General features: G+C 40.0%; 2 protein-coding genes across 8 annotated transcripts; both read right to left on the bottom strand.

The window, feature by feature from the left end:
- LOC116263893 (probable E3 ubiquitin-protein ligase ARI7) lies at positions 1–4,687 on the bottom strand. 3 transcript variants are annotated; one of them, XR_007574607.1, is made up of 6 exons: positions 4,131–4,686; positions 2,638–2,777; positions 1,588–2,170; positions 1,182–1,253; positions 423–552; positions 1–313 (listed from the first exon to the last, which is right to left on the bottom strand). XR_007574607.1 is itself a non-coding variant. In XM_031643710.2 (5 exons), exons 1-5 carry the CDS (start codon positions 4,493–4,495, stop codon positions 531–533), a joined length of 1,173 nt encoding a protein of 390 aa, XP_031499570.1. In that variant the 5' UTR covers positions 4,496–4,687; the 3' UTR covers positions 1–530. The 3 variants fall into 3 exon arrangements, 2 of the variants coding, with proteins under 2 accessions (XP_031499570.1, XP_031499569.1); XM_031643710.2 differs by having other exon boundaries at positions 1–552; positions 1,588–2,161; positions 4,131–4,687; XM_031643709.2 differs by having other exon boundaries at positions 1–552.
- Positions 4,688–7,795: 3,108 nt separating this feature from the next.
- LOC116263976 (E3 ubiquitin-protein ligase RSL1-like) lies at positions 7,796–13,058 on the bottom strand. Of its 5 annotated transcripts, none has more exons than XM_031643835.2 (8): positions 11,567–13,055; positions 11,416–11,478; positions 11,220–11,270; positions 11,055–11,117; positions 10,888–10,959; positions 9,473–9,738; positions 9,129–9,397; positions 7,798–8,262 (listed from the first exon to the last, which is right to left on the bottom strand). In XM_031643835.2, the coding sequence occupies exons 1-8, from the start codon at positions 11,613–11,615 to the stop codon at positions 8,187–8,189; spliced, it is 909 nt and encodes a 302-aa protein (XP_031499695.1). In that variant the 5' UTR covers positions 11,616–13,055; the 3' UTR covers positions 7,798–8,186. The 5 variants fall into 5 exon arrangements, with proteins under 5 accessions (XP_031499694.1, XP_031499695.1, XP_031499693.1 ...); XM_031643833.2 differs by having other exon boundaries at positions 7,800–8,262; positions 9,129–9,738; positions 11,567–12,556; positions 12,816–13,054; XM_031643832.2 differs by having other exon boundaries at positions 7,800–8,262; positions 9,129–9,738; positions 11,567–11,624; positions 12,816–13,054.
- Between the last annotated feature and the right edge of the window lie 4,371 nt (positions 13,059–17,429).

The raw sequence follows: 17,429 nt of genomic DNA, 5'->3' as shown, positions 1-17,429 counted from the left end.
TTGCAGAAAAGCACACTGAATAAACATTCACCATTAATGGAAGAAATAGTCCTCTATAAACATTACATGGTCAAAAAGCAACCATCATAAAAGAGACATTGTAATCAAAAGAGCAACAGAGATCTTTTTGCCACGTTATTTTCTGTTACCTCCACAGGTGTACAGGCATGACACATGCATCCGTCCACGTACACATAGCTGTACTTCTTCTACGGACAAAGAATTTTGGCCTCAAAATTTTTGGGCACCATTCAAATCGGTGAAGAAAATGTAGTAACTTACATAGGATCCTGGTAGGCAGCTGAGTTAAGTACTGTAGAAGAAAGCAAAAAGGAGAAAAAGAAAAGGTAACAAAAATTAAGCAAGAATCTAAGCCCGCCAATTTCCAATTGGTATCGATATATGTACATTATTTAACATACACTATCATATATGTAGCAGCAGTTCTTCAATGGCATTTGCATATAATCTTTATCAGAATGGCTTTTTCTGCAGCATGTTCTCCCATGTAGATGTAGTATCAATGAACCCTAGCTCATCTGTCCAGTTTGCCTAGAAGGAAAAAGACATGTTAAATTACTGAAAGCAAAAATAAGATGGTAAGTTCGAAAGAGCTGTGTATACATTAGGCATCGTTTGAGGGAACTTGATCAAAATTGTAATTAGGCCTCGATGTAACGGTTGTGCCTAGATTGCTATTCCCCAAGTCCTTCCCCTTTCCAATTAAAGCTATCAAATTGTAGCCAGACGCAAGGCCAATTTGTTTAAGGAGCATCTGGTTCTGGGCTAATTGCATTTCCATTTGATCAGGTCAAGCTAGACATTAGCATATGGGTAGCATCTTTACCATATCACATAAAACTCAGCTACCTACTGTCCCCCTGGCATGATGAAGTTCCTAGGAGTGCATATGTTGGAGTCCAGTGACCAGATTGGATAACTGAGATTATGTTGTCAATTGTAATCAGGAGATCTGAGTTGGTCCTGACAGAGATGCAGCAAGCCTGACCCAACCCTCTACGAGCATCTTTCCTTGGAGAAGCATCACAACCAAGTTGACTAGGTTCAGTTACATGCAACTTTGCTCATGCATGCTTACGAAAGGGCTCACCCATTGTGACCCAGCTTTCAATAAACAAGACACTTAATCCCAATTAGCAGCAAACTTTTCAATCTGTTACCTTTTTAGTTTGCACTGATAATGTTTTGGAGTCCAAGATGATCCACACCTGTAGCAGAACTGATAGCCGCACCTAACAATGACAAACCGTTACGTAGATCAGTTATAATGAGATGTAGAAAGACAATTAAATTTTATGCTTTTGGGTGCACCACAGGCAGTGACCAATACAATGAATTCTGGACTATGTTTGTCATTTATTAGGATCAACTGAACATTGTAGTGGTGAACTTGGTTGCCGTCCACCCTTCATCGGTCACCTGCTATTTGTGACCCACTTGAAAAGCACATGATGAATAAAAATTAGTTGTGGGTGGCCTTTTGCCAACTTGGTTTGTCTTAATTAAAGGTACACCACCAATTGAGCCCTTTACATAATTAAGCAACACTAGCACCAATGAACCAACCTGCAAGTGATTTGAAGACAACCAGAGACCTTGTCCACGTAGAACTTGCACCTTGGGCACCTTTGCCAGTTCTTCTGATTGGCCATATCTTTCATCATAACTTCATCTTTACCAGCTAGCCAATTCCTCATGGTTTGGAATTCACTGCAACTCATTCCAGCATGCCAACCCACCTTGCACTGAGCACAAAACAGCCTCCAACAGTAGGGGCACTCTGCTTCTCTTATCACCTCTCTTCCTTCTGTATCATCCCACAATAGAGCAGAGCAATTCTTGAAGGGACAATAAAACTTTTGCGATGGAAGGATCAATGATTCACTGATCATCATCGACCATTTCTCCAGCAACTCTGCATTTAGGATACGTTGACATGACTCCAGGTAGATTTGACTTTGACATCCAACCTCCATGCACCAAACTATCGTTGAATTTTCCCCTATTTTAACTTTCACATGTTCTATGATGCATTCAGAGCAGAATTCATGACCGCAGTCCTGAATTTTGAAGGATTTCTCTACTCGCTTGCGCTCCATGCAGACGTTGCAGAAAAAGACTTGTGAGCTATTCCCTGAATCTGTCACATCTTTTGTTTGGTTGGCTGTAGTTTATTAGTAAAGTACACTAAAGTAGAAATAAAGAGTATAACGTTCACTACAGCACTTTCAAACATGCTTCTGCCAAAACAAATTTTCTGATAACAAATTAGCAGGCAATTAAGCAATTCAAGATAACACGAGTACAACATTTTTTGTAGCAGGACTGCCACTCTAGGGTTCTCACGAGAAGAAATAGTGACATTGCTTGATGGTAGATATATAGCTGTAGTTTCATGCTATTGGAAAGTTCTATCATGGATGCCATTGGAACGTATAAATAATTACAGTTGCACAGACAACTTCCTATTACGTATAAATAATTACAGATGCACAGACAACTTCCAATAGGATAGATCATCATTACTGTAGTTGTGCAGACAACATACACTTGGGATATCGTTACTATAGTTGTACAGCAAACTTCCTCTAGAGAAATGAGGAAAGATAAAAGTACCTGAACGATTGGGTGGTAAAGCTGCACGTTTACGAGTTCGGTAGTCGTAAACCAGAACACATGACACTATTGCTATCAACATCAAGTCAATAGCGTCCATCAAAATTGTGCAAGCTTCCTGGTGCCTAGACCCATCTTTGCTGAAATAGTTAAGAATCACATTTGTCAAGAACTTGAAGAAATTCAGACAAATGAAAAGTCAACAAAAAGATTCGCAATGAACGCCTGAACAGAAATTAAAAGGAAAAATCACATTCTTAATTTGTTCTTCCAATATAGACTGCGACTGGGAGGAAGCACCCTTCTTGCATTGCCAAAAAAAATATTATGTACAGAAATGAACAGAGAAGAGACAGAGCCCAAAAACAGGAAAACAAAGAAACAAAACAAGAAAAGGAATGCGTCGCATCATTGTTTGCAAAAACTGGAAGCATAGAACACTGCTTCCTTCACCCACTGTCACCATTCCTTCACGAAAAAATAGCTTCTTTGATGCTGCTGATAACCTGCAAATAACACCCTATCCATAGTCACATCTGTGACCAGTAGTTCTGTATCGCTAGGAATATACCTTCCTTGTACAGATATGAATAGACATTATCTCTTGCTAGTGACTAGAACAGAGGAAGTGAAAGTGGAGAAATTGAGGGGAAGCATCCGTTTCAGCAACAAGGAAAATTTCATTATTGGGATTTTCGGCATTTGGTCATCAAAGTTCAGGTGGAGGTTGATCGCACACGTAATGCTCTGGAAATTTGTGGTGCCCTTATCTCTAAGGAATCGAGTCCACCAAATCAGGCTTAGCAAGCAAGGTAATGCGGGTCTACAAACCAAAAAAAAACATCGTAACAGGGAAGAACGATATAAATGAAATACAGAGAAGCAGGCTAAGAAAGAGCCTTCTGGCAGTGGACGTAGGTCTCTTCATAGACTGAACCACTACAACGCTTGTTCTCTTGTTTGCGTATTTTCTTTTCTTGTGTTCGTTTAGAAGTTCCTTTTTTTTTTTTTCTGATAAAAGAGAAACAGAACAAACTGAAGGAGTTCCTTCCTTCCTTATGCACAACGAAACAGTGGCGAACGCATGGACATCTTATTTGCAAAGCCGCATAAAAACATGAAGCAGAACGAGCAATTAACAGGACGATCCTGATACCATGTAAAGAGCTGACATTGAATATATAATTCAGTTCAGAACAAGAGTGTGTATACACGTCATAAAACCAGTGCAAAGAGAGAATCTACCACAGCAAGGTTTCCTTCAATTTATTTTCCGAAATTGACTTTCACACAATTTGAAAACCGCTATACGGAAACTGAACTCCTTTCCCCTTAGTTTTGATATGGCAGCTTTAGGCAGTCACAAACAAGAACATCGTTTATTAATTGATTAAACTTTTAGGTTATTCTGTTTCCTACGTTTGAAGACATAGATAAGCACCGTTAGAAGGCGAGAGAGAAATACAAGTTTCTGGTACCAGCCTGTGGTCTACCTGCCTATGCATAAAGCCACGCATCTCCACCATCGAATTCTGGAACAGGCAACAGGGGCCACAAGAGCCATTAAATCGGCCACGTCGTTCCTCTTATTTTCGTCTGAAAGGCCACCAATCTGCTTCCTGCTGGAGAATTGAACTGTTGATGATCGTGATTCGCGTATCAGCGTTTGAGACATGTTGCTGGACTTAGCATGGCAGAACCATTCTGTGGGGAGCATTCTAATGCCATAGAACGCATGGGTGGCACGGTAACACTTCTTACTGTGGTTCGTCTCATCCTGGGAGCACGCAGCAGGGACATAGATGATCAAGAGGATGACGGAAAGGCTTGAGAGGACGAGTATGATAGACGGCGGCATACTGCCTGGGAAGAGAACTATAACTCAAGATAAGAATGGCACCGAAGATCCAACGAAAGGAAATCGGAGATTCCTTCTTGCTCTCTGGTCAGCGGCCTGACCAGCCTGTTGAGCGAGAGAACTATGGAACTACGGCTACCTTGGAGTTGCCTTCCTCTGTTTCTCTTTTGAAATGGCCTATTTTCAGAAGTTGAGTAATGGCGGTCAACTTCTAATATTTTCAGAAGTGCACGCTCAACATTTAAATATAACAGACAACCCCCCAATGTCAGCAGTGTGTGAGGAGAGGGATTTCAGTTTTAGGCCAAAGATGGGCTGAACAAACATTACAATCTGCCTCTGGTCGTCTCGGCTTTCTTGGGTTCACGATTGAAATGGCCTATTAACATCAGCATCATTCATGGGAAGAAATTCGAATTCCAGCCAGTTATTAAATTAGTTCGAACTGTTTTCTTAATTTAATGCGGATAAAATTGACCAACTGAAATTCATAAACAACTTACGGTTGGATATTTGAGGCATCCCGTCGCGTCCTATTGTCATTGATCAGTTTATCCTTATCTTTAATACGGCTTTTTTCAATTTACCATAGTAACATAGTCATGCGATTAGGAAAATGACCTTTATGTTATTCTAAAGGCTATTTTATCAACTTTTTTTTTTTTTTTTTTGCTAAACATACGTGAGTCATTTTAATGTAAAAGCAGGTCCGATTGAAGAAGTTAATAGGAATGGCCAATTTGGTGATGAAGTTGTCAGTGGCCTATAAATAAATCTAGGATATGAAGGGGTCCCTTTGAAACGTTCACCATTTTAAGCAATGACGGGAAGAATTTCTGGTAAACGAACTTCAAACGAATGGGCATCGCTCAAAGAGCAAGTAGAAGGATGATCTTTTTTGGAACCAACAAGAAGAGACCTGGATCTGCCATCCGCCTCTCCTATTCAGGGGGAAGGTTCCCCGTTAATTGTTTGTTTTCTTGGAAGTTGCCGACTCCGAAAAACAAGTCCCCTGGCACGGCGTATGCTGCCAAGTAAACGCGTAAGTAAGGAGGAGGAGGAAAAGGTCATATCCTCCTAATTGGCTTCCTTCTGCTGCAAGGGACCCTGGAAAGGCAACATCTCAAAGTCTCCGTGTTTTCCACCATGGCAACATAAGGATAATATGAACAATTTTTTCTAAAAGGAAATGTTTGTATTTAAGAATTACTTCGTCTGTCTGTCATTTAAAACAAAAAAACAAAAATAGAAAAGCACTCAAGTATCGGATATGTATGTAGTTGGGATGGCTCGGGCTTAAGCTGCTTATTTGACCCTCGGAAAGAAAGACTAACTTGATAAAAAAAAAAACTCGCTGGGCTGCACTGGCCCGAGTCCAGTCCCTAAGGCCAGGCTCGGCTGGTTGCGCTGCTGATAAGATCTTCGGGAGCCGGCCAACTTTGTTGAGCTTCGGGTTGGCCCGGCTCAGCCTGATACCTAGCCTAATCACGAAAGGGCATAAGAAGATAAGCAAGTAATGTGCAGAGTCGTGGAGATACTGGTGGAATAACTATTAACTTGAAATTATTTGAAAAATACCTTTAAAGTTTCATGGAATAACATTGATTCGGCCTACGTTAAATAAAAAGATGGTTAAATCGAAGAAATTTAAGTTTAGAGGTGCGTTTCTTATATTAGCGAAAGTTGAACCAGGGAAAAGCAAATGGGTGTGCCCCCAAGTCTCATGCTTGACGCGCAAGCAACACGTAAACTAGGGAGAAGGAAACGACCTTTTACTGAAATTTCTCCCATGAATGATGCTGATGCTGATGTTGATGGGTTCCATCGTCAACTAAGCCAGCCCAAACCAAATAGCGATGCTCATCTCTTACTTAATCTCCGTCTTGCAAGAACAAAGTGGTTTCACAAATTGTTCTCCGTCTTATTCTAGTTAATTTGAAGGTCGCGTACGCCTTCTTCTCACTAATCAACTCATCCTCTTCGTGACATAGTCATGCAATTAACCAAAAAGAGAGAGTGGGTATGTTATTCGAAAAGTACATGCCCGCTATTTTATCAAAATTTTCGAAGGCACTCAAGTCATTTTACTGGAGGAAGCAGTTTCAGTTTTTTCCGAGCCCTGCTTGGATCCAAGGCTGTGGATAGCATTGGCAACAAGGTGCAGTTTCATCCATGGCCAATAAATGTAGGACAAGTGCGAAAAAGAGAAAACAGAAACGAAAAAAGGATTCCCCTGAAACCCGTTCGCCGATACTACCTTTAAGGCTTTATCCCTTGGTGGTAATGTAGTATCAACTTTTAGATAGAACATCCGCGGTTTGGGCAATTAGCTAGCATTCACTAAGGACGGTGCGTATTAGGAGTCTTAACGTGAATTCCGAAGGAAAACTCCACAATGAAGTTGAGATCTACCCCCATTTTCATGCTTGACGGATGCAAACCTTCTACTTGGAAATTACTTGGAAACTTTGCGTTTGGAAACTTGAACTTAACCATAATATGAATGGAATCCCTTCTTGGATTTTCAAAATTTCAAATTTGTTTTTGTAGTTTAAGACAGAAAACGTTTCGCGTTTCATATTTTTTCCGTGACTTTTTGGGTGTCATAGAATCCCTCACTTTTTTAAGTTCTCGTTGCAACAGCATTCCAACCATGCTTGGGGACTTCCTTTCAACAAGAAGCCGCTAGGAGATAGGCTCCCGGCATTTATTCATCAGAAAATGATGTGTACACGGTGCAAAAAATTGGGGATGCAGAGCATCAAGAAATTTAAATTTAAACGAGTTTTTATTATATCACCAAAAACTTGGATTAAAAAAACAAATGAGTACGATGTGAGGTCACCACTCTGTGAATGAGGCGCCCGAAATCTCATGCTTCACACTCAAAACACCTAAACTGGGAGAAGGAAAGGAATACCTTAATTTCCACTTGGTCCATTTCTCTGTTTTTTAGTGTCTGAAATGATAAGACAATTCATATGATTCTCTGCACACAGACTTGATCTTGATGTAGGGAGGCATGAAATTTTCGAGTTCCAAGTAAGGCCCTTTGAATTTAAGGAGCTGGCCGACAATGTTGCCTCAAATAAAAATGTTCTTACCTGAAGCAACTGAGAGTCTACTCTCTGTTACCACAAGAAGAAAGAGAAAGAGAAAGAGACCAAACAAAATGAAAATACATTAACAAACTTTAGTGACAAGGTGTCACCGAGCATACAAGGTAACCCAAAAAAAAAAAACTTGAAAAACAACAGTAAAAGAAGATTCAAAGAGGAGAGAAGAGAAAGCTAGGCCAAGCAGTGCTTGACCAGAGTAATCCTACTATAAAGGAGAGTAATTTGCCTTGCCAGCCTTGAAGGTGGATCAGCATACGCTGTTCAATCGCAACCCAGAAAGAGGGCGGGAAGAGGGAGATCAGTAAACCAAGGCAATCAAAAGGAAACTGGTACGTATTTATAACCGAAGCAGGCAAAATAAAAGCAGTCGCTGGGTGTTTTTAGTTCAACTCAGCTCAATCTTTAACATTAAAACTCAATCTCAATCTCAAAATCGATCAAGATATTTTTAGTTCGCTTTCATATTTTGAGCGCAGCTAGCTTAGTTTTGCTTTCAAAGTTCAAACATCAAAGGCAGGGTATAGACTTTGTATCAGTAAGAACGAGGTGAGTTTTGGGATACTATCTAGTGTCTACAATAAACCGCGACATTGGTAATGCTGCGGAGACCATGCTGACCCGCAGTTGTAGCAAAAGATGAAGCCGCACCTGCAATTTACATAAATGAATGTATATAAGTGAAAATTAGAACTGCGTGAATGCTACATATCACAACTCAAGCGTTTAGTGTTTAGTATTTGTTTGCATCACAGCAGCATCAGATCAATGCAAAAACAAGTAACTGGCAAACCCAAATCCACCACTTCCACACAATTTCAGGGATCCAAATCACAATGCTTGTAAATAACAATGGGTGGTTCTAGTTCAACAACAAGGATCATACTTGTAAGATCTGTGTCTAGCCCTTTTCAGATAGACAAATATTCTTTAGCAGACATTAAAGAAACAACAAAGTGCCATTATCGCCACCTCAAATATCAGTCAGCAAAATTTAGCTCATATAGGCCGATTGTTAAATACCGCCCATACAGGTCAATTCTCTGCATCTTTGTCTAAAACCATTCACCTTTGTTACCATTATTGACAATAGTGGGGTATACCCAAATTCAAATAGTGAGCAGAAGCAGATACCTTTCATTTGTCGTTCATGTCTATGACATAACTATGGAACATAAGGAGTAAACATACAAGTACATTAGAAGTACCATATTTTTCATTTTTCGGAAATATAGATGAGTAAAACAGTGAAATGTTAGGGATATAAGATTATTTAGAAAAAGGAGATAACAGAAAACCAGATTGAACTCTGTTAACCGTGTTAGGCCCTTCCAGACTGAATCTTAAACTTTTGATTAAATAAATTATTTTAATAAACTCGCAGCTTTGTCAAATATGATGGGGACTAATGACTACAACTTTAAATTAGCTAAATTTGAAAATCCAAACAGGTTCAGATATGAGATGTTCTGCCACGGTTCCATATTCTCTAATTTAATAATTGGAAAAGGAAGTACCTGCAAGTGATCTGCAGACAACCAGAAATCTTCTCCACGTAAACCTGGCATTTAGAACATCTCCGCCACTTCTTTGTATTAGCCAAATTCTTCATCACGGCATCATCACTCCTCTCCCATGACACCATCCTCCGATACTCTCGGCAGTCAATCCCTGCATGCCACCCAACCTTGCACTGCGCACAGAATAGCCTATGACAGTGTGGACACTCTGCTTCCTTTATGGCCTGCTTTTCTGCAGTGTCGTTCCACAGCAGTGCTGAGCAATCCTTGAATGGACAGTAGTACTTATCAGCAGGCTGAATCAGTGATTCACTAAGCAAAGCGGCCCAACGATCACTGACCTCGGCAGTCAAGATACCGAGACAAGATTTGAGCTCAATAACCGACGTGCATCCCGACTCCATGCATCTGATTGTGCATACATTCTCACGTATCTTGGTGGCTATGTGCACTACAACACAGTCAGAGCAGAACAAGTGTGTGCAACAATCAGGTCGGAACGACCTATTTAATGGCTTCCTTTCCATGCAAATGTTGCACAAAAACTTAGGCGGCCTCACTGTTGGTGATATCTTACTTGCAGTGTGGTTGCTAACAAGGATGCCAACTGCATCAACATTTAAAATTCACAAAAGCCAGGTTAACCATGCTCTAGCTATCTTTGATGATAAGCAACAGTCACATGAAGCAGCAACAAATAGGAGCACAACACATCATCTTGCAGTCTTCATCTTGGATTTCATAGAATGAAGTGATAAGAAGCACCAACAAAAAACGTCAGTGAAGGCCTTCCAGGGGATGAGATGAGGTGTGGAGCCATGGGAAGGGCTGGGGCAGGGGCCTTGGTCCCCCCTGAAATTTTGAAAAATAAAAATTAACAATATTAAAAATCTCATTTGGCCCTTGCAAGGATTTTGGAAAAATATAATGGCTCCTGTGACAATCAGTCCACCCCCTAAGACCAAAAACATAGCTCCACTGGGTGAGGTTACCGATCCTAAAATGAGACATGCACACAAGTTTCATGAAGAAGGAAGAGGCTAATTTTATGTGTTAAATATTAAAGCCAGAATATACGATTCGAAATTTTTGTTATTTAGATGTTTCAGTACTAAAATAGAGAAACCATTCAAGGGTGCAACACCTGGCAGCTCGGCTGGTTTAATCTACTGTACCTATGATCGCTTTCCCAACAGTATAGAACTCTAGAGCGCAGGTCCCTCGAACACCAGGAATCTTCTCAACCGTAAAAGTGACGCAGGTTACATTTTATTATCCAAGGCCATCCCATAAGCATTTGAAAGGCATAGTTTTATGAGCTTTCCGCTTACAGACATCTCATGACTATAATACGCATATATGATATGCATATTTATTACAAAGCATCTATCAAATCAAACATTTACATGTTTATTTATTTATTCTTTTAACTAATGCAAAACTAATGGATCATATTACAATGTTAAGTAAAGCTTCACTCTAAATCCGATTATCTAAAATATGGTTTTTAGCGAATAAAGAACTCCATGCATGTCTCCCTGGGTGCGCGCACTGCGCTTGGGCATGTTTCTGTGTCTTGTGTGCGTTGGGTGGGTGCACTGAAAAAATTTAATTGAGGTTGGCCTAGCCAAATCCATAGTTGTCAGATTTACGGGCTTCAGACATTTGGCCTCCGAGCTGCAGTACTCGACCTGTTTATAATGTTAATGCAGAAAAGACAAAGGGAGTGGCTACGTCGTTTAACCGGATAAGATACCTCTGGCAACTTCCTTAGCTGTGTTCTCATTCTTACGTGTTGGTTGTTTTCTGCTAGATTCACGGCCTCCACCTGTTTTGTAAAGAGAAAGAATTTGGAAACTATGAGGCACAGGTGGAAGGGGTCCACGCCTCAAAAGGAATTTCTTATAAGAAGCTGCAGAGTACCTTCTTTGACTTCTGCGTTTTTTCGAATTCTGCGTGATGATACTTCCTCAACGAGTCCTTGCCCTGTGGAGAACATGAAAGCAAAACAACGAAAAGGTGGCTGTGTTTTGTACTTGTAATGGAAAGGCGGCCATGTAAATAACCTAGCAAGAAGAGCGTGCTGACCTGCACTATTGAATTCTGTCGCCTGTGCTCTAGTCAACCTTGATCTCTGGTCTACAATAAACATCCAAAATTAAGCATTGGACACTCCTTAACCCTACCATGCCATCAAAGAGCTTAAAGCAGTAGCTTCATATTACTCAGATAATCTGGCATCGCAACACTTGCACACACACACACACTACACTCGTATGTGCACCTGTTCCACCGGCGCTTGACTTGCATTCTTTTGTCATTTCTCTAGTCATGATCATTCTCCGGCCTGCATTACACGAGATGACTATGATAGGAAACAAAAAGATTAAAAAAAAAGATGTGTTAAAAAATGCAAATGCTAGAAGAGCATATACCTTCTTCCATGGTGGCTTGCTTCACCGTCTCCTTGCCTGACCGTTTCATCAATTGGCTCTAACACGATAAAGATCTACCCTGGTAACTCATTCTTCATGCCTCATATTTGTAAAATGTAAACAGGGCAAATAGCTTCCTCACACACGGCCTCTAGGTACTTTCATTCACAGGCTTATAATTAACTAAACCAAGTTATCTATAAAATCATCGAAGGGGGTTTCTTGTGACAAGATGATGCATTATCGGTCCAATGTCACAGTAGCCAATGAAACGTAAACGTCGACACTAAATGCTTTGCAAAGGCAATGATTGCTTGTGCGCATCATCCATGAATAAGTTTTCTTGAACAAAAGATGTGAACGGTTTGACATTTCAGAATTTACGGAGCTTTTTCTATTTTTATTTATTGGGAAGGCAAACTGCAGACACTCAATTGTTCGTCAACTCTACACGATTTTGGCTTGTGGAGGAAGTAACAAACATTTGAGAGCACCTTCAACTAACTAAAATCATGGTTCTTTTTTGCTATTTAAATATTTATGCAGCACAAGCTATTAATTTTCGGTGCTCTTGATTGTTCTATTAGTGGAGGAATAGCCATTCTTACGAGCTCCTTGGGACATGGGGCGAAGGAACGCGCGTTTGAGAGGTACCATGAAAGCGCGACCCCAGGCAGCCTTTCTTCTTCCTGTTGCACGGCCGTAAAGAACACAACGTCCTGTTTCTTGAACAAAAACCATTTTGAAATAATGCAATTCGAAAGTATATATTGTTAAATAACGTGAGTGCACCTGATCTATTCGTTTGAAAAGAGACATCAAGAGGCGTAGGATTCAATCACATGCCCAATAGTTTGATTTCCAAGGGCAAGAAACAAGCCTCCCTTTCCGATGATTTCGAGCCTTTGTTTTGATTTCGCAGTTTCTTGCAAGCCTGCTTTGCTTGCAGAGGAAGGGTTGGTTGCCTTTAGGCCCTGGAGGTACCGAGTTCTATAGGATTTCAAAGTAAATGAGCGAGTTCAGTTTTCTGAGTCCCGCGCCTCTCTCTCCTCTCATCTGCGCACCGTGGGCAGACGAAAAGACACAGACAAGTAAAAGGGAATGGAACAGTATGGAATCCAGCCTCGAGTCCAACTAAGACCGAACGGCGGAGACCTTTCAACCAAGAGGCATAGAGAGAGAGAGAGAGAGAGAGATGCTTATATATAATATAAGGTGGTTACTAATATGAAGGTGTAGATGCATTTACCGCTGGCGGATACCCCGTGACTCTGTCGTTGCCGGTGGCTGGATGCAGAACCCAACTCCTACTGATGCAACACTGTTGGCGCTCTGGTGAGAGAGAGAGAGAGAGAGAGGAGGAAGGAAGGAAGAAGCAGAGGAAGAACGTGGTGAGAGGAGAGAAGGAAAAAGATGAGAGTGAGTGGGAAGGTGGGTTTTGGGGTTTTTAAAAAATAAAAATATATTTTTTTAGATTTTTTTATTTTACTTTTTTTCCTTGTTTTAGAAGGAAGGTTTGAAGGTATTGTGGACAAGACGAGAGATGAAGAAAAGAAAATTTTCTTATCCGCACACGTAGCCAGAGGGGAGGGACGATTGGAATTCGCTGTTTTCGTTTGGAAAGCAAGAGCTATTAAACGCTAACGTCGCCGGCTCCGCAGCTTTGATGAATAAAATGGATAACGACGTTCGTTATTAAGAAAGAAAGGGAAATGCCTTCTGTTTCCAAAGCGTTATCTCTCGATTTGCGCTTTTCTGCCTTCCGTTCCGCATGTACATGGACGAATGGGGTGACCAATCCGAGTTGTGATGGCGTCGTCTCATTCTTCCAAACCCATATTCTACAACATAGCTTCCTCTTTTTTAAGCTTTCATACACATTTGTGGGGCACAAGCCTCCACATTTTTGTTGTTGAGTGAGAATAGCTAAACAAATATATGTGTTAGTTTCCCAAGTACGTACTTACTTTCATGTCGCTTCATATCATACAAATCCTAGCATAAAGAATCATAGATACATTCGTCGCAGTTGATATACGATGAATTTGCATGTCTTCTTTCATAAATACTAAATGGTAAACGCACATGATTTCTTTTACAGGATACATGGCAGAACGCATTTGTACGTCCGTCGAGTTGGAATAAATTAAAAGAATACGTGGAGAGAGAAAGAGATCACACATAAGCTGTATCGTCAATTTTCTAGAGATAAATCACAAAGGCGCGAGCAACTTATGTGGTTTTTGAACGAAGAACTCGATTATATGGTCAAACAAAACAACCTTTGAAAAATTGGAAGCTGAAAATTTATATATAGTCCTAAAGTGAGTAGGGAAATGTGTTAGTGCGGTCCAATATTGCCATCATCCAATTTGACAAATGCCAGCGTAGCCAATGTCTAAAGTGTTTTATCCAACAAGAGTGGTGATGAATTACTGAGGCACAATATAAAAATTTATTGTTTTCGATATCATTTTACTAATGCTTACAAAAGGCGTGACAAATAGTTATAGATGCATGCGGTGAGAAATATAACGTTTATGTAGTTTAAAAAAAAAAAGAAAAAGAGTGTAAGGTGCACACAGAGAGGGAGAGAGATAAAATAGGAATGCATACCAAAATTTGAAAACAAAAAGTCTCCTACATACAAAAAAGAAGAAGAGAAAAGAAACCGCATAATACACAAGAAAGCCACATCCTACAAGAAGCTAGGAGCGGGCGCAAGGTACAGAAATAGGAAAATGAAGCCAGACAGAGTTGGTTGAGAGAGAGATTCGTAGCTGTTTGGAGAATAAAATTTTCATAGTAAAGGTTTTCCGATCGAATCAAATCAGCAAAAAGGATACGTAGGTAAGTAACCGTAACATCTCCGAGTTGTAACTTTTAAAAGGACCCTTTCCATAACAAACAGTGCCCAAAAACCAAAACTCTACTTAGTTCCTGTGTCTAAGAAAGACATTCTTATCTAAAACCTGCTTTGTTTCTAGTTTCCCAAGACAAGCAAGCTCTTTTTTTTTTTTTTTTTTGTGGGGAGGATATGCTCAGCAAGTGCTTTCGCAAACTCCACGCGCTGGGTCATCATCACTTTAAGTGAATTAAATCAATGCTTTAATTCAGCTGCATTTTGGAATTATAAACCAAAGAAAAGAAATATGCACCAAGTTTAAGTTCATCCTGCATGCAGGTCAAACGATCTCAGAAGTTGATGATTATTTTAAATCTGACCGAAGTCTACCAAGCCCCAGCTTGCCTGCTTCTTTACAGGAAACAAGTAGAGAGAACAGATTGCTTGTAAGGGATAACACTGACAGAACCACAATAATTATATGTGCTACGGACATTGTGATCCACAATTGTAGCAGAATCTGAAGCCGCATTCGCAAGTAACATAAAAAGGGGAGAGGAGAATTATCAGAAGCATCTGCATGATCATGATCTTGGGATGCATCTCCTTCACAATGCAGGTTAGGGTGGAATGGGCACTCCAATTCATCAGGCTTCCAGGAGCAAGGTGGGATAAATATTTTTAAAGGATGACTTGACATACATGATGCATGACACCATATCATATGGAAGTATAAGAGTCAATGAAAAATTGGTTGTCCGTTCATTGTTGAGATAAATGGCATTGGTAGAGTAGCGTTATAACATGCAGCGTCACAAGCCTCCATATAATCATATGAGTAAAGATGACCGTTTGTAAGCCACAATGTACCTCAAAACACCGGAAAGGCACACACCCATGTCAAGATCGTTTGCTGACACAAACCCATTGCATCATGCATTGTGTGATATGTAAGCTGAGATGGAATGAACAAGACCAATAAATGCTAGTTAATAGCAAGACACGGTTTTGTAAACTGATATATCCATAAACTGAGATGCGTTAATTATATTGTGAGTTGTTAGCATTTTATATATTTTTTTTATTTGAAACGTCGCCTTTATTAGATCAACGTGATGTCTTGTGAATTAAAATATGCCCCTCGTAAGTCATGTAGACTTGCCAACCAGGTTGGAGGGCCGAAATTATTTTAGTCAGATGGACATCTTTGAGAAGCCAAGTCAACTCTCTAACTCTTGGTGATATGTACCGCGAATGTATATCTTCATTGTCTGCATAAACTCATAATTCTGAGTTGGGGCTTGCCATGGTACATGAGACATAACATGTATTTTGCGCTTATAGATAAATTGACCAAAATGGTAATGGAGAATGATCTCTATTTCTAGATTGCAGGACTCCTCGGAGATGCATGATTTTATACCCATAAATGTATCTAATCTATTGTTGTCCTTATGAACTTTTGATTGGATTCAAAGATGGTGTGTTAGTCTTGCAACTTTAGAATATTGTCTAAGGCCAGAGTGATTCGACTAATGGGGCATGCATATATGAGAAAGCAGCTGGTCAAATTTGGTAAATACATACAGGAGGGAAAGATCACTATACAGATGTTTATGTTTACTGCCAGCAAATAGAAATCCCCAGGAAAGAGGCTTAATTCAATTATGGAGCTTAGTGAGAAGGCTCAGTCCAGTACATTCAATAGCTTCATGTGTTGAAAATTTGAATATTGTTAACTTATTAAAATGAATTGTGATCTAGGGCACGATGAATTCACTTTTTTTTTATATATATATTTGCAGGCTAAACCACTATATTACACTAACAGATACATACATATATGTATTGCTTGCAGGTCGCACGATCATATTGCCATATGTGACCGAGAACACCTGTTTCACATGTTCAATATGTCCACATGATTTCATTGAAAGAAAACAACTTAGAATTCAAACTTCCAGTTATATTTTATGTACAAACAGTACATATCATCTCTTGATACAGTAGCAAGTTCCGCCTCACTATCTCATTCGTCGCTAGCTTAACTCTTGCTATTTAAATATTTCCAATTTCGGGCTAGGGTCCTCGTTCGCTCTGTTTTACCCTGTTGTTGCTCTTGCGTCCTTGTAAATTTGTTGGGTTTGCATGGGTACACGCATGTGATGTCAGCACCTGAACCTTCAGGGATCTGGCTCAAGCACCATTTCCACAATCAAAATTAACATGTATGGCCTCCTAGATATTTCACTATACCAATTGCCATAACAAAGCACAGAAGCGAGATGTAATGCTTTACAGCAGTGAGAAGATCAACAGCCTTTTACATAGCTCATTTTCAGCATCGCCATGTCGGGCTTTTTTGGCCAGATCTTTTTACTGAATAGGTGTCTTGTAGAATACTTTGCGATGCAAAAGGGTCGCAATTTCAAAAAAAAAAAATCCTCAGTTTCTTCACCGTTCACACTGGTACAGTAAAGAATGTGTCCCATCCTTTTAATAAGCCGCAATAATCTTGGAACTGCCATTTTCTAAACTGAAATACAGGTATTAATTATTTAAAACGTGAAAGTGCACTTAAGATCTTATTAGAAATCGGAAAGCCGCTTAATACCTGACCCTGTTGATGACACGAGAGAGAAGCTGTGAGAAAATATTAGGTTGTACTGAATTGCTTGAATGTGCATTTAATTTTACAGGCTTCCTTCTGCACCTATTCATGAGAGACCAACGGTGAGACAAAAATCAGCAGTAGAGGGGATCCTGACCAAATAAGGAAGGCTCGAGTAGATTCTTCTAGAAAAGTTCTGCAATCTGATTCCACTGGGTATTAGTCCTTAGCGACACACCAAAACGGTGTATAGTCAGATTTCAATACATCATGTTCGAACCTACTAGGACCTTGACTTGAATCACTACCAACTTAGAAACCGCACTGGACAAATTTAGCTTAATGAACGCGCACACATGCTCCCAGCTATGAATGCTCTCCTTCTCTCTCCACACCCACACAAACAA

This window comes from Nymphaea colorata, chromosome 11 (assembly GCF_008831285.2).
Source record: "Nymphaea colorata isolate Beijing-Zhang1983 chromosome 11, ASM883128v2, whole genome shotgun sequence".
Taxonomy (NCBI): Eukaryota; Viridiplantae; Streptophyta; class Magnoliopsida; order Nymphaeales; family Nymphaeaceae; genus Nymphaea; species Nymphaea colorata.
This window is presented reverse-complemented; position numbering and strand designations above follow the sequence as displayed.

Coding starts and splice junctions, on each gene's coding strand:
- LOC116263893 (XM_031643709.2), bottom strand. CDS start 4,495: ATGCCGCCGTCTATCATACTCGTCCTCTCAAGCCTTTCCGTCATCCTC. Junction 2,778..4,130: donor GTGGCTTTATGCATAGGCAG/GTAGACCACAGG, acceptor TAACTATTTCAG/CAAAGATGGGTCTAGGCACC. Junction 2,171..2,637: donor TTTACCACCCAATCGTTCAG/GTACTTTTATCT, acceptor ACCAAACAAAAG/ATGTGACAGATTCAGGGAAT.
- LOC116263976 (XM_031643831.2), bottom strand. CDS start 11,615: ATGAAACGGTCAGGCAAGGAGACGGTGAAGCAAGCCACCATGGAAGAA. Junction 10,960..11,054: donor AAACGCAGAAGTCAAAGAAG/GTACTCTGCAGC, acceptor TTTACAAAACAG/GTGGAGGCCGTGAATCTAGC. Junction 8,263..9,128: donor TGTCTGCAGATCACTTGCAG/GTACTTCCTTTT, acceptor TGTAAATTGCAG/GTGCGGCTTCATCTTTTGCT.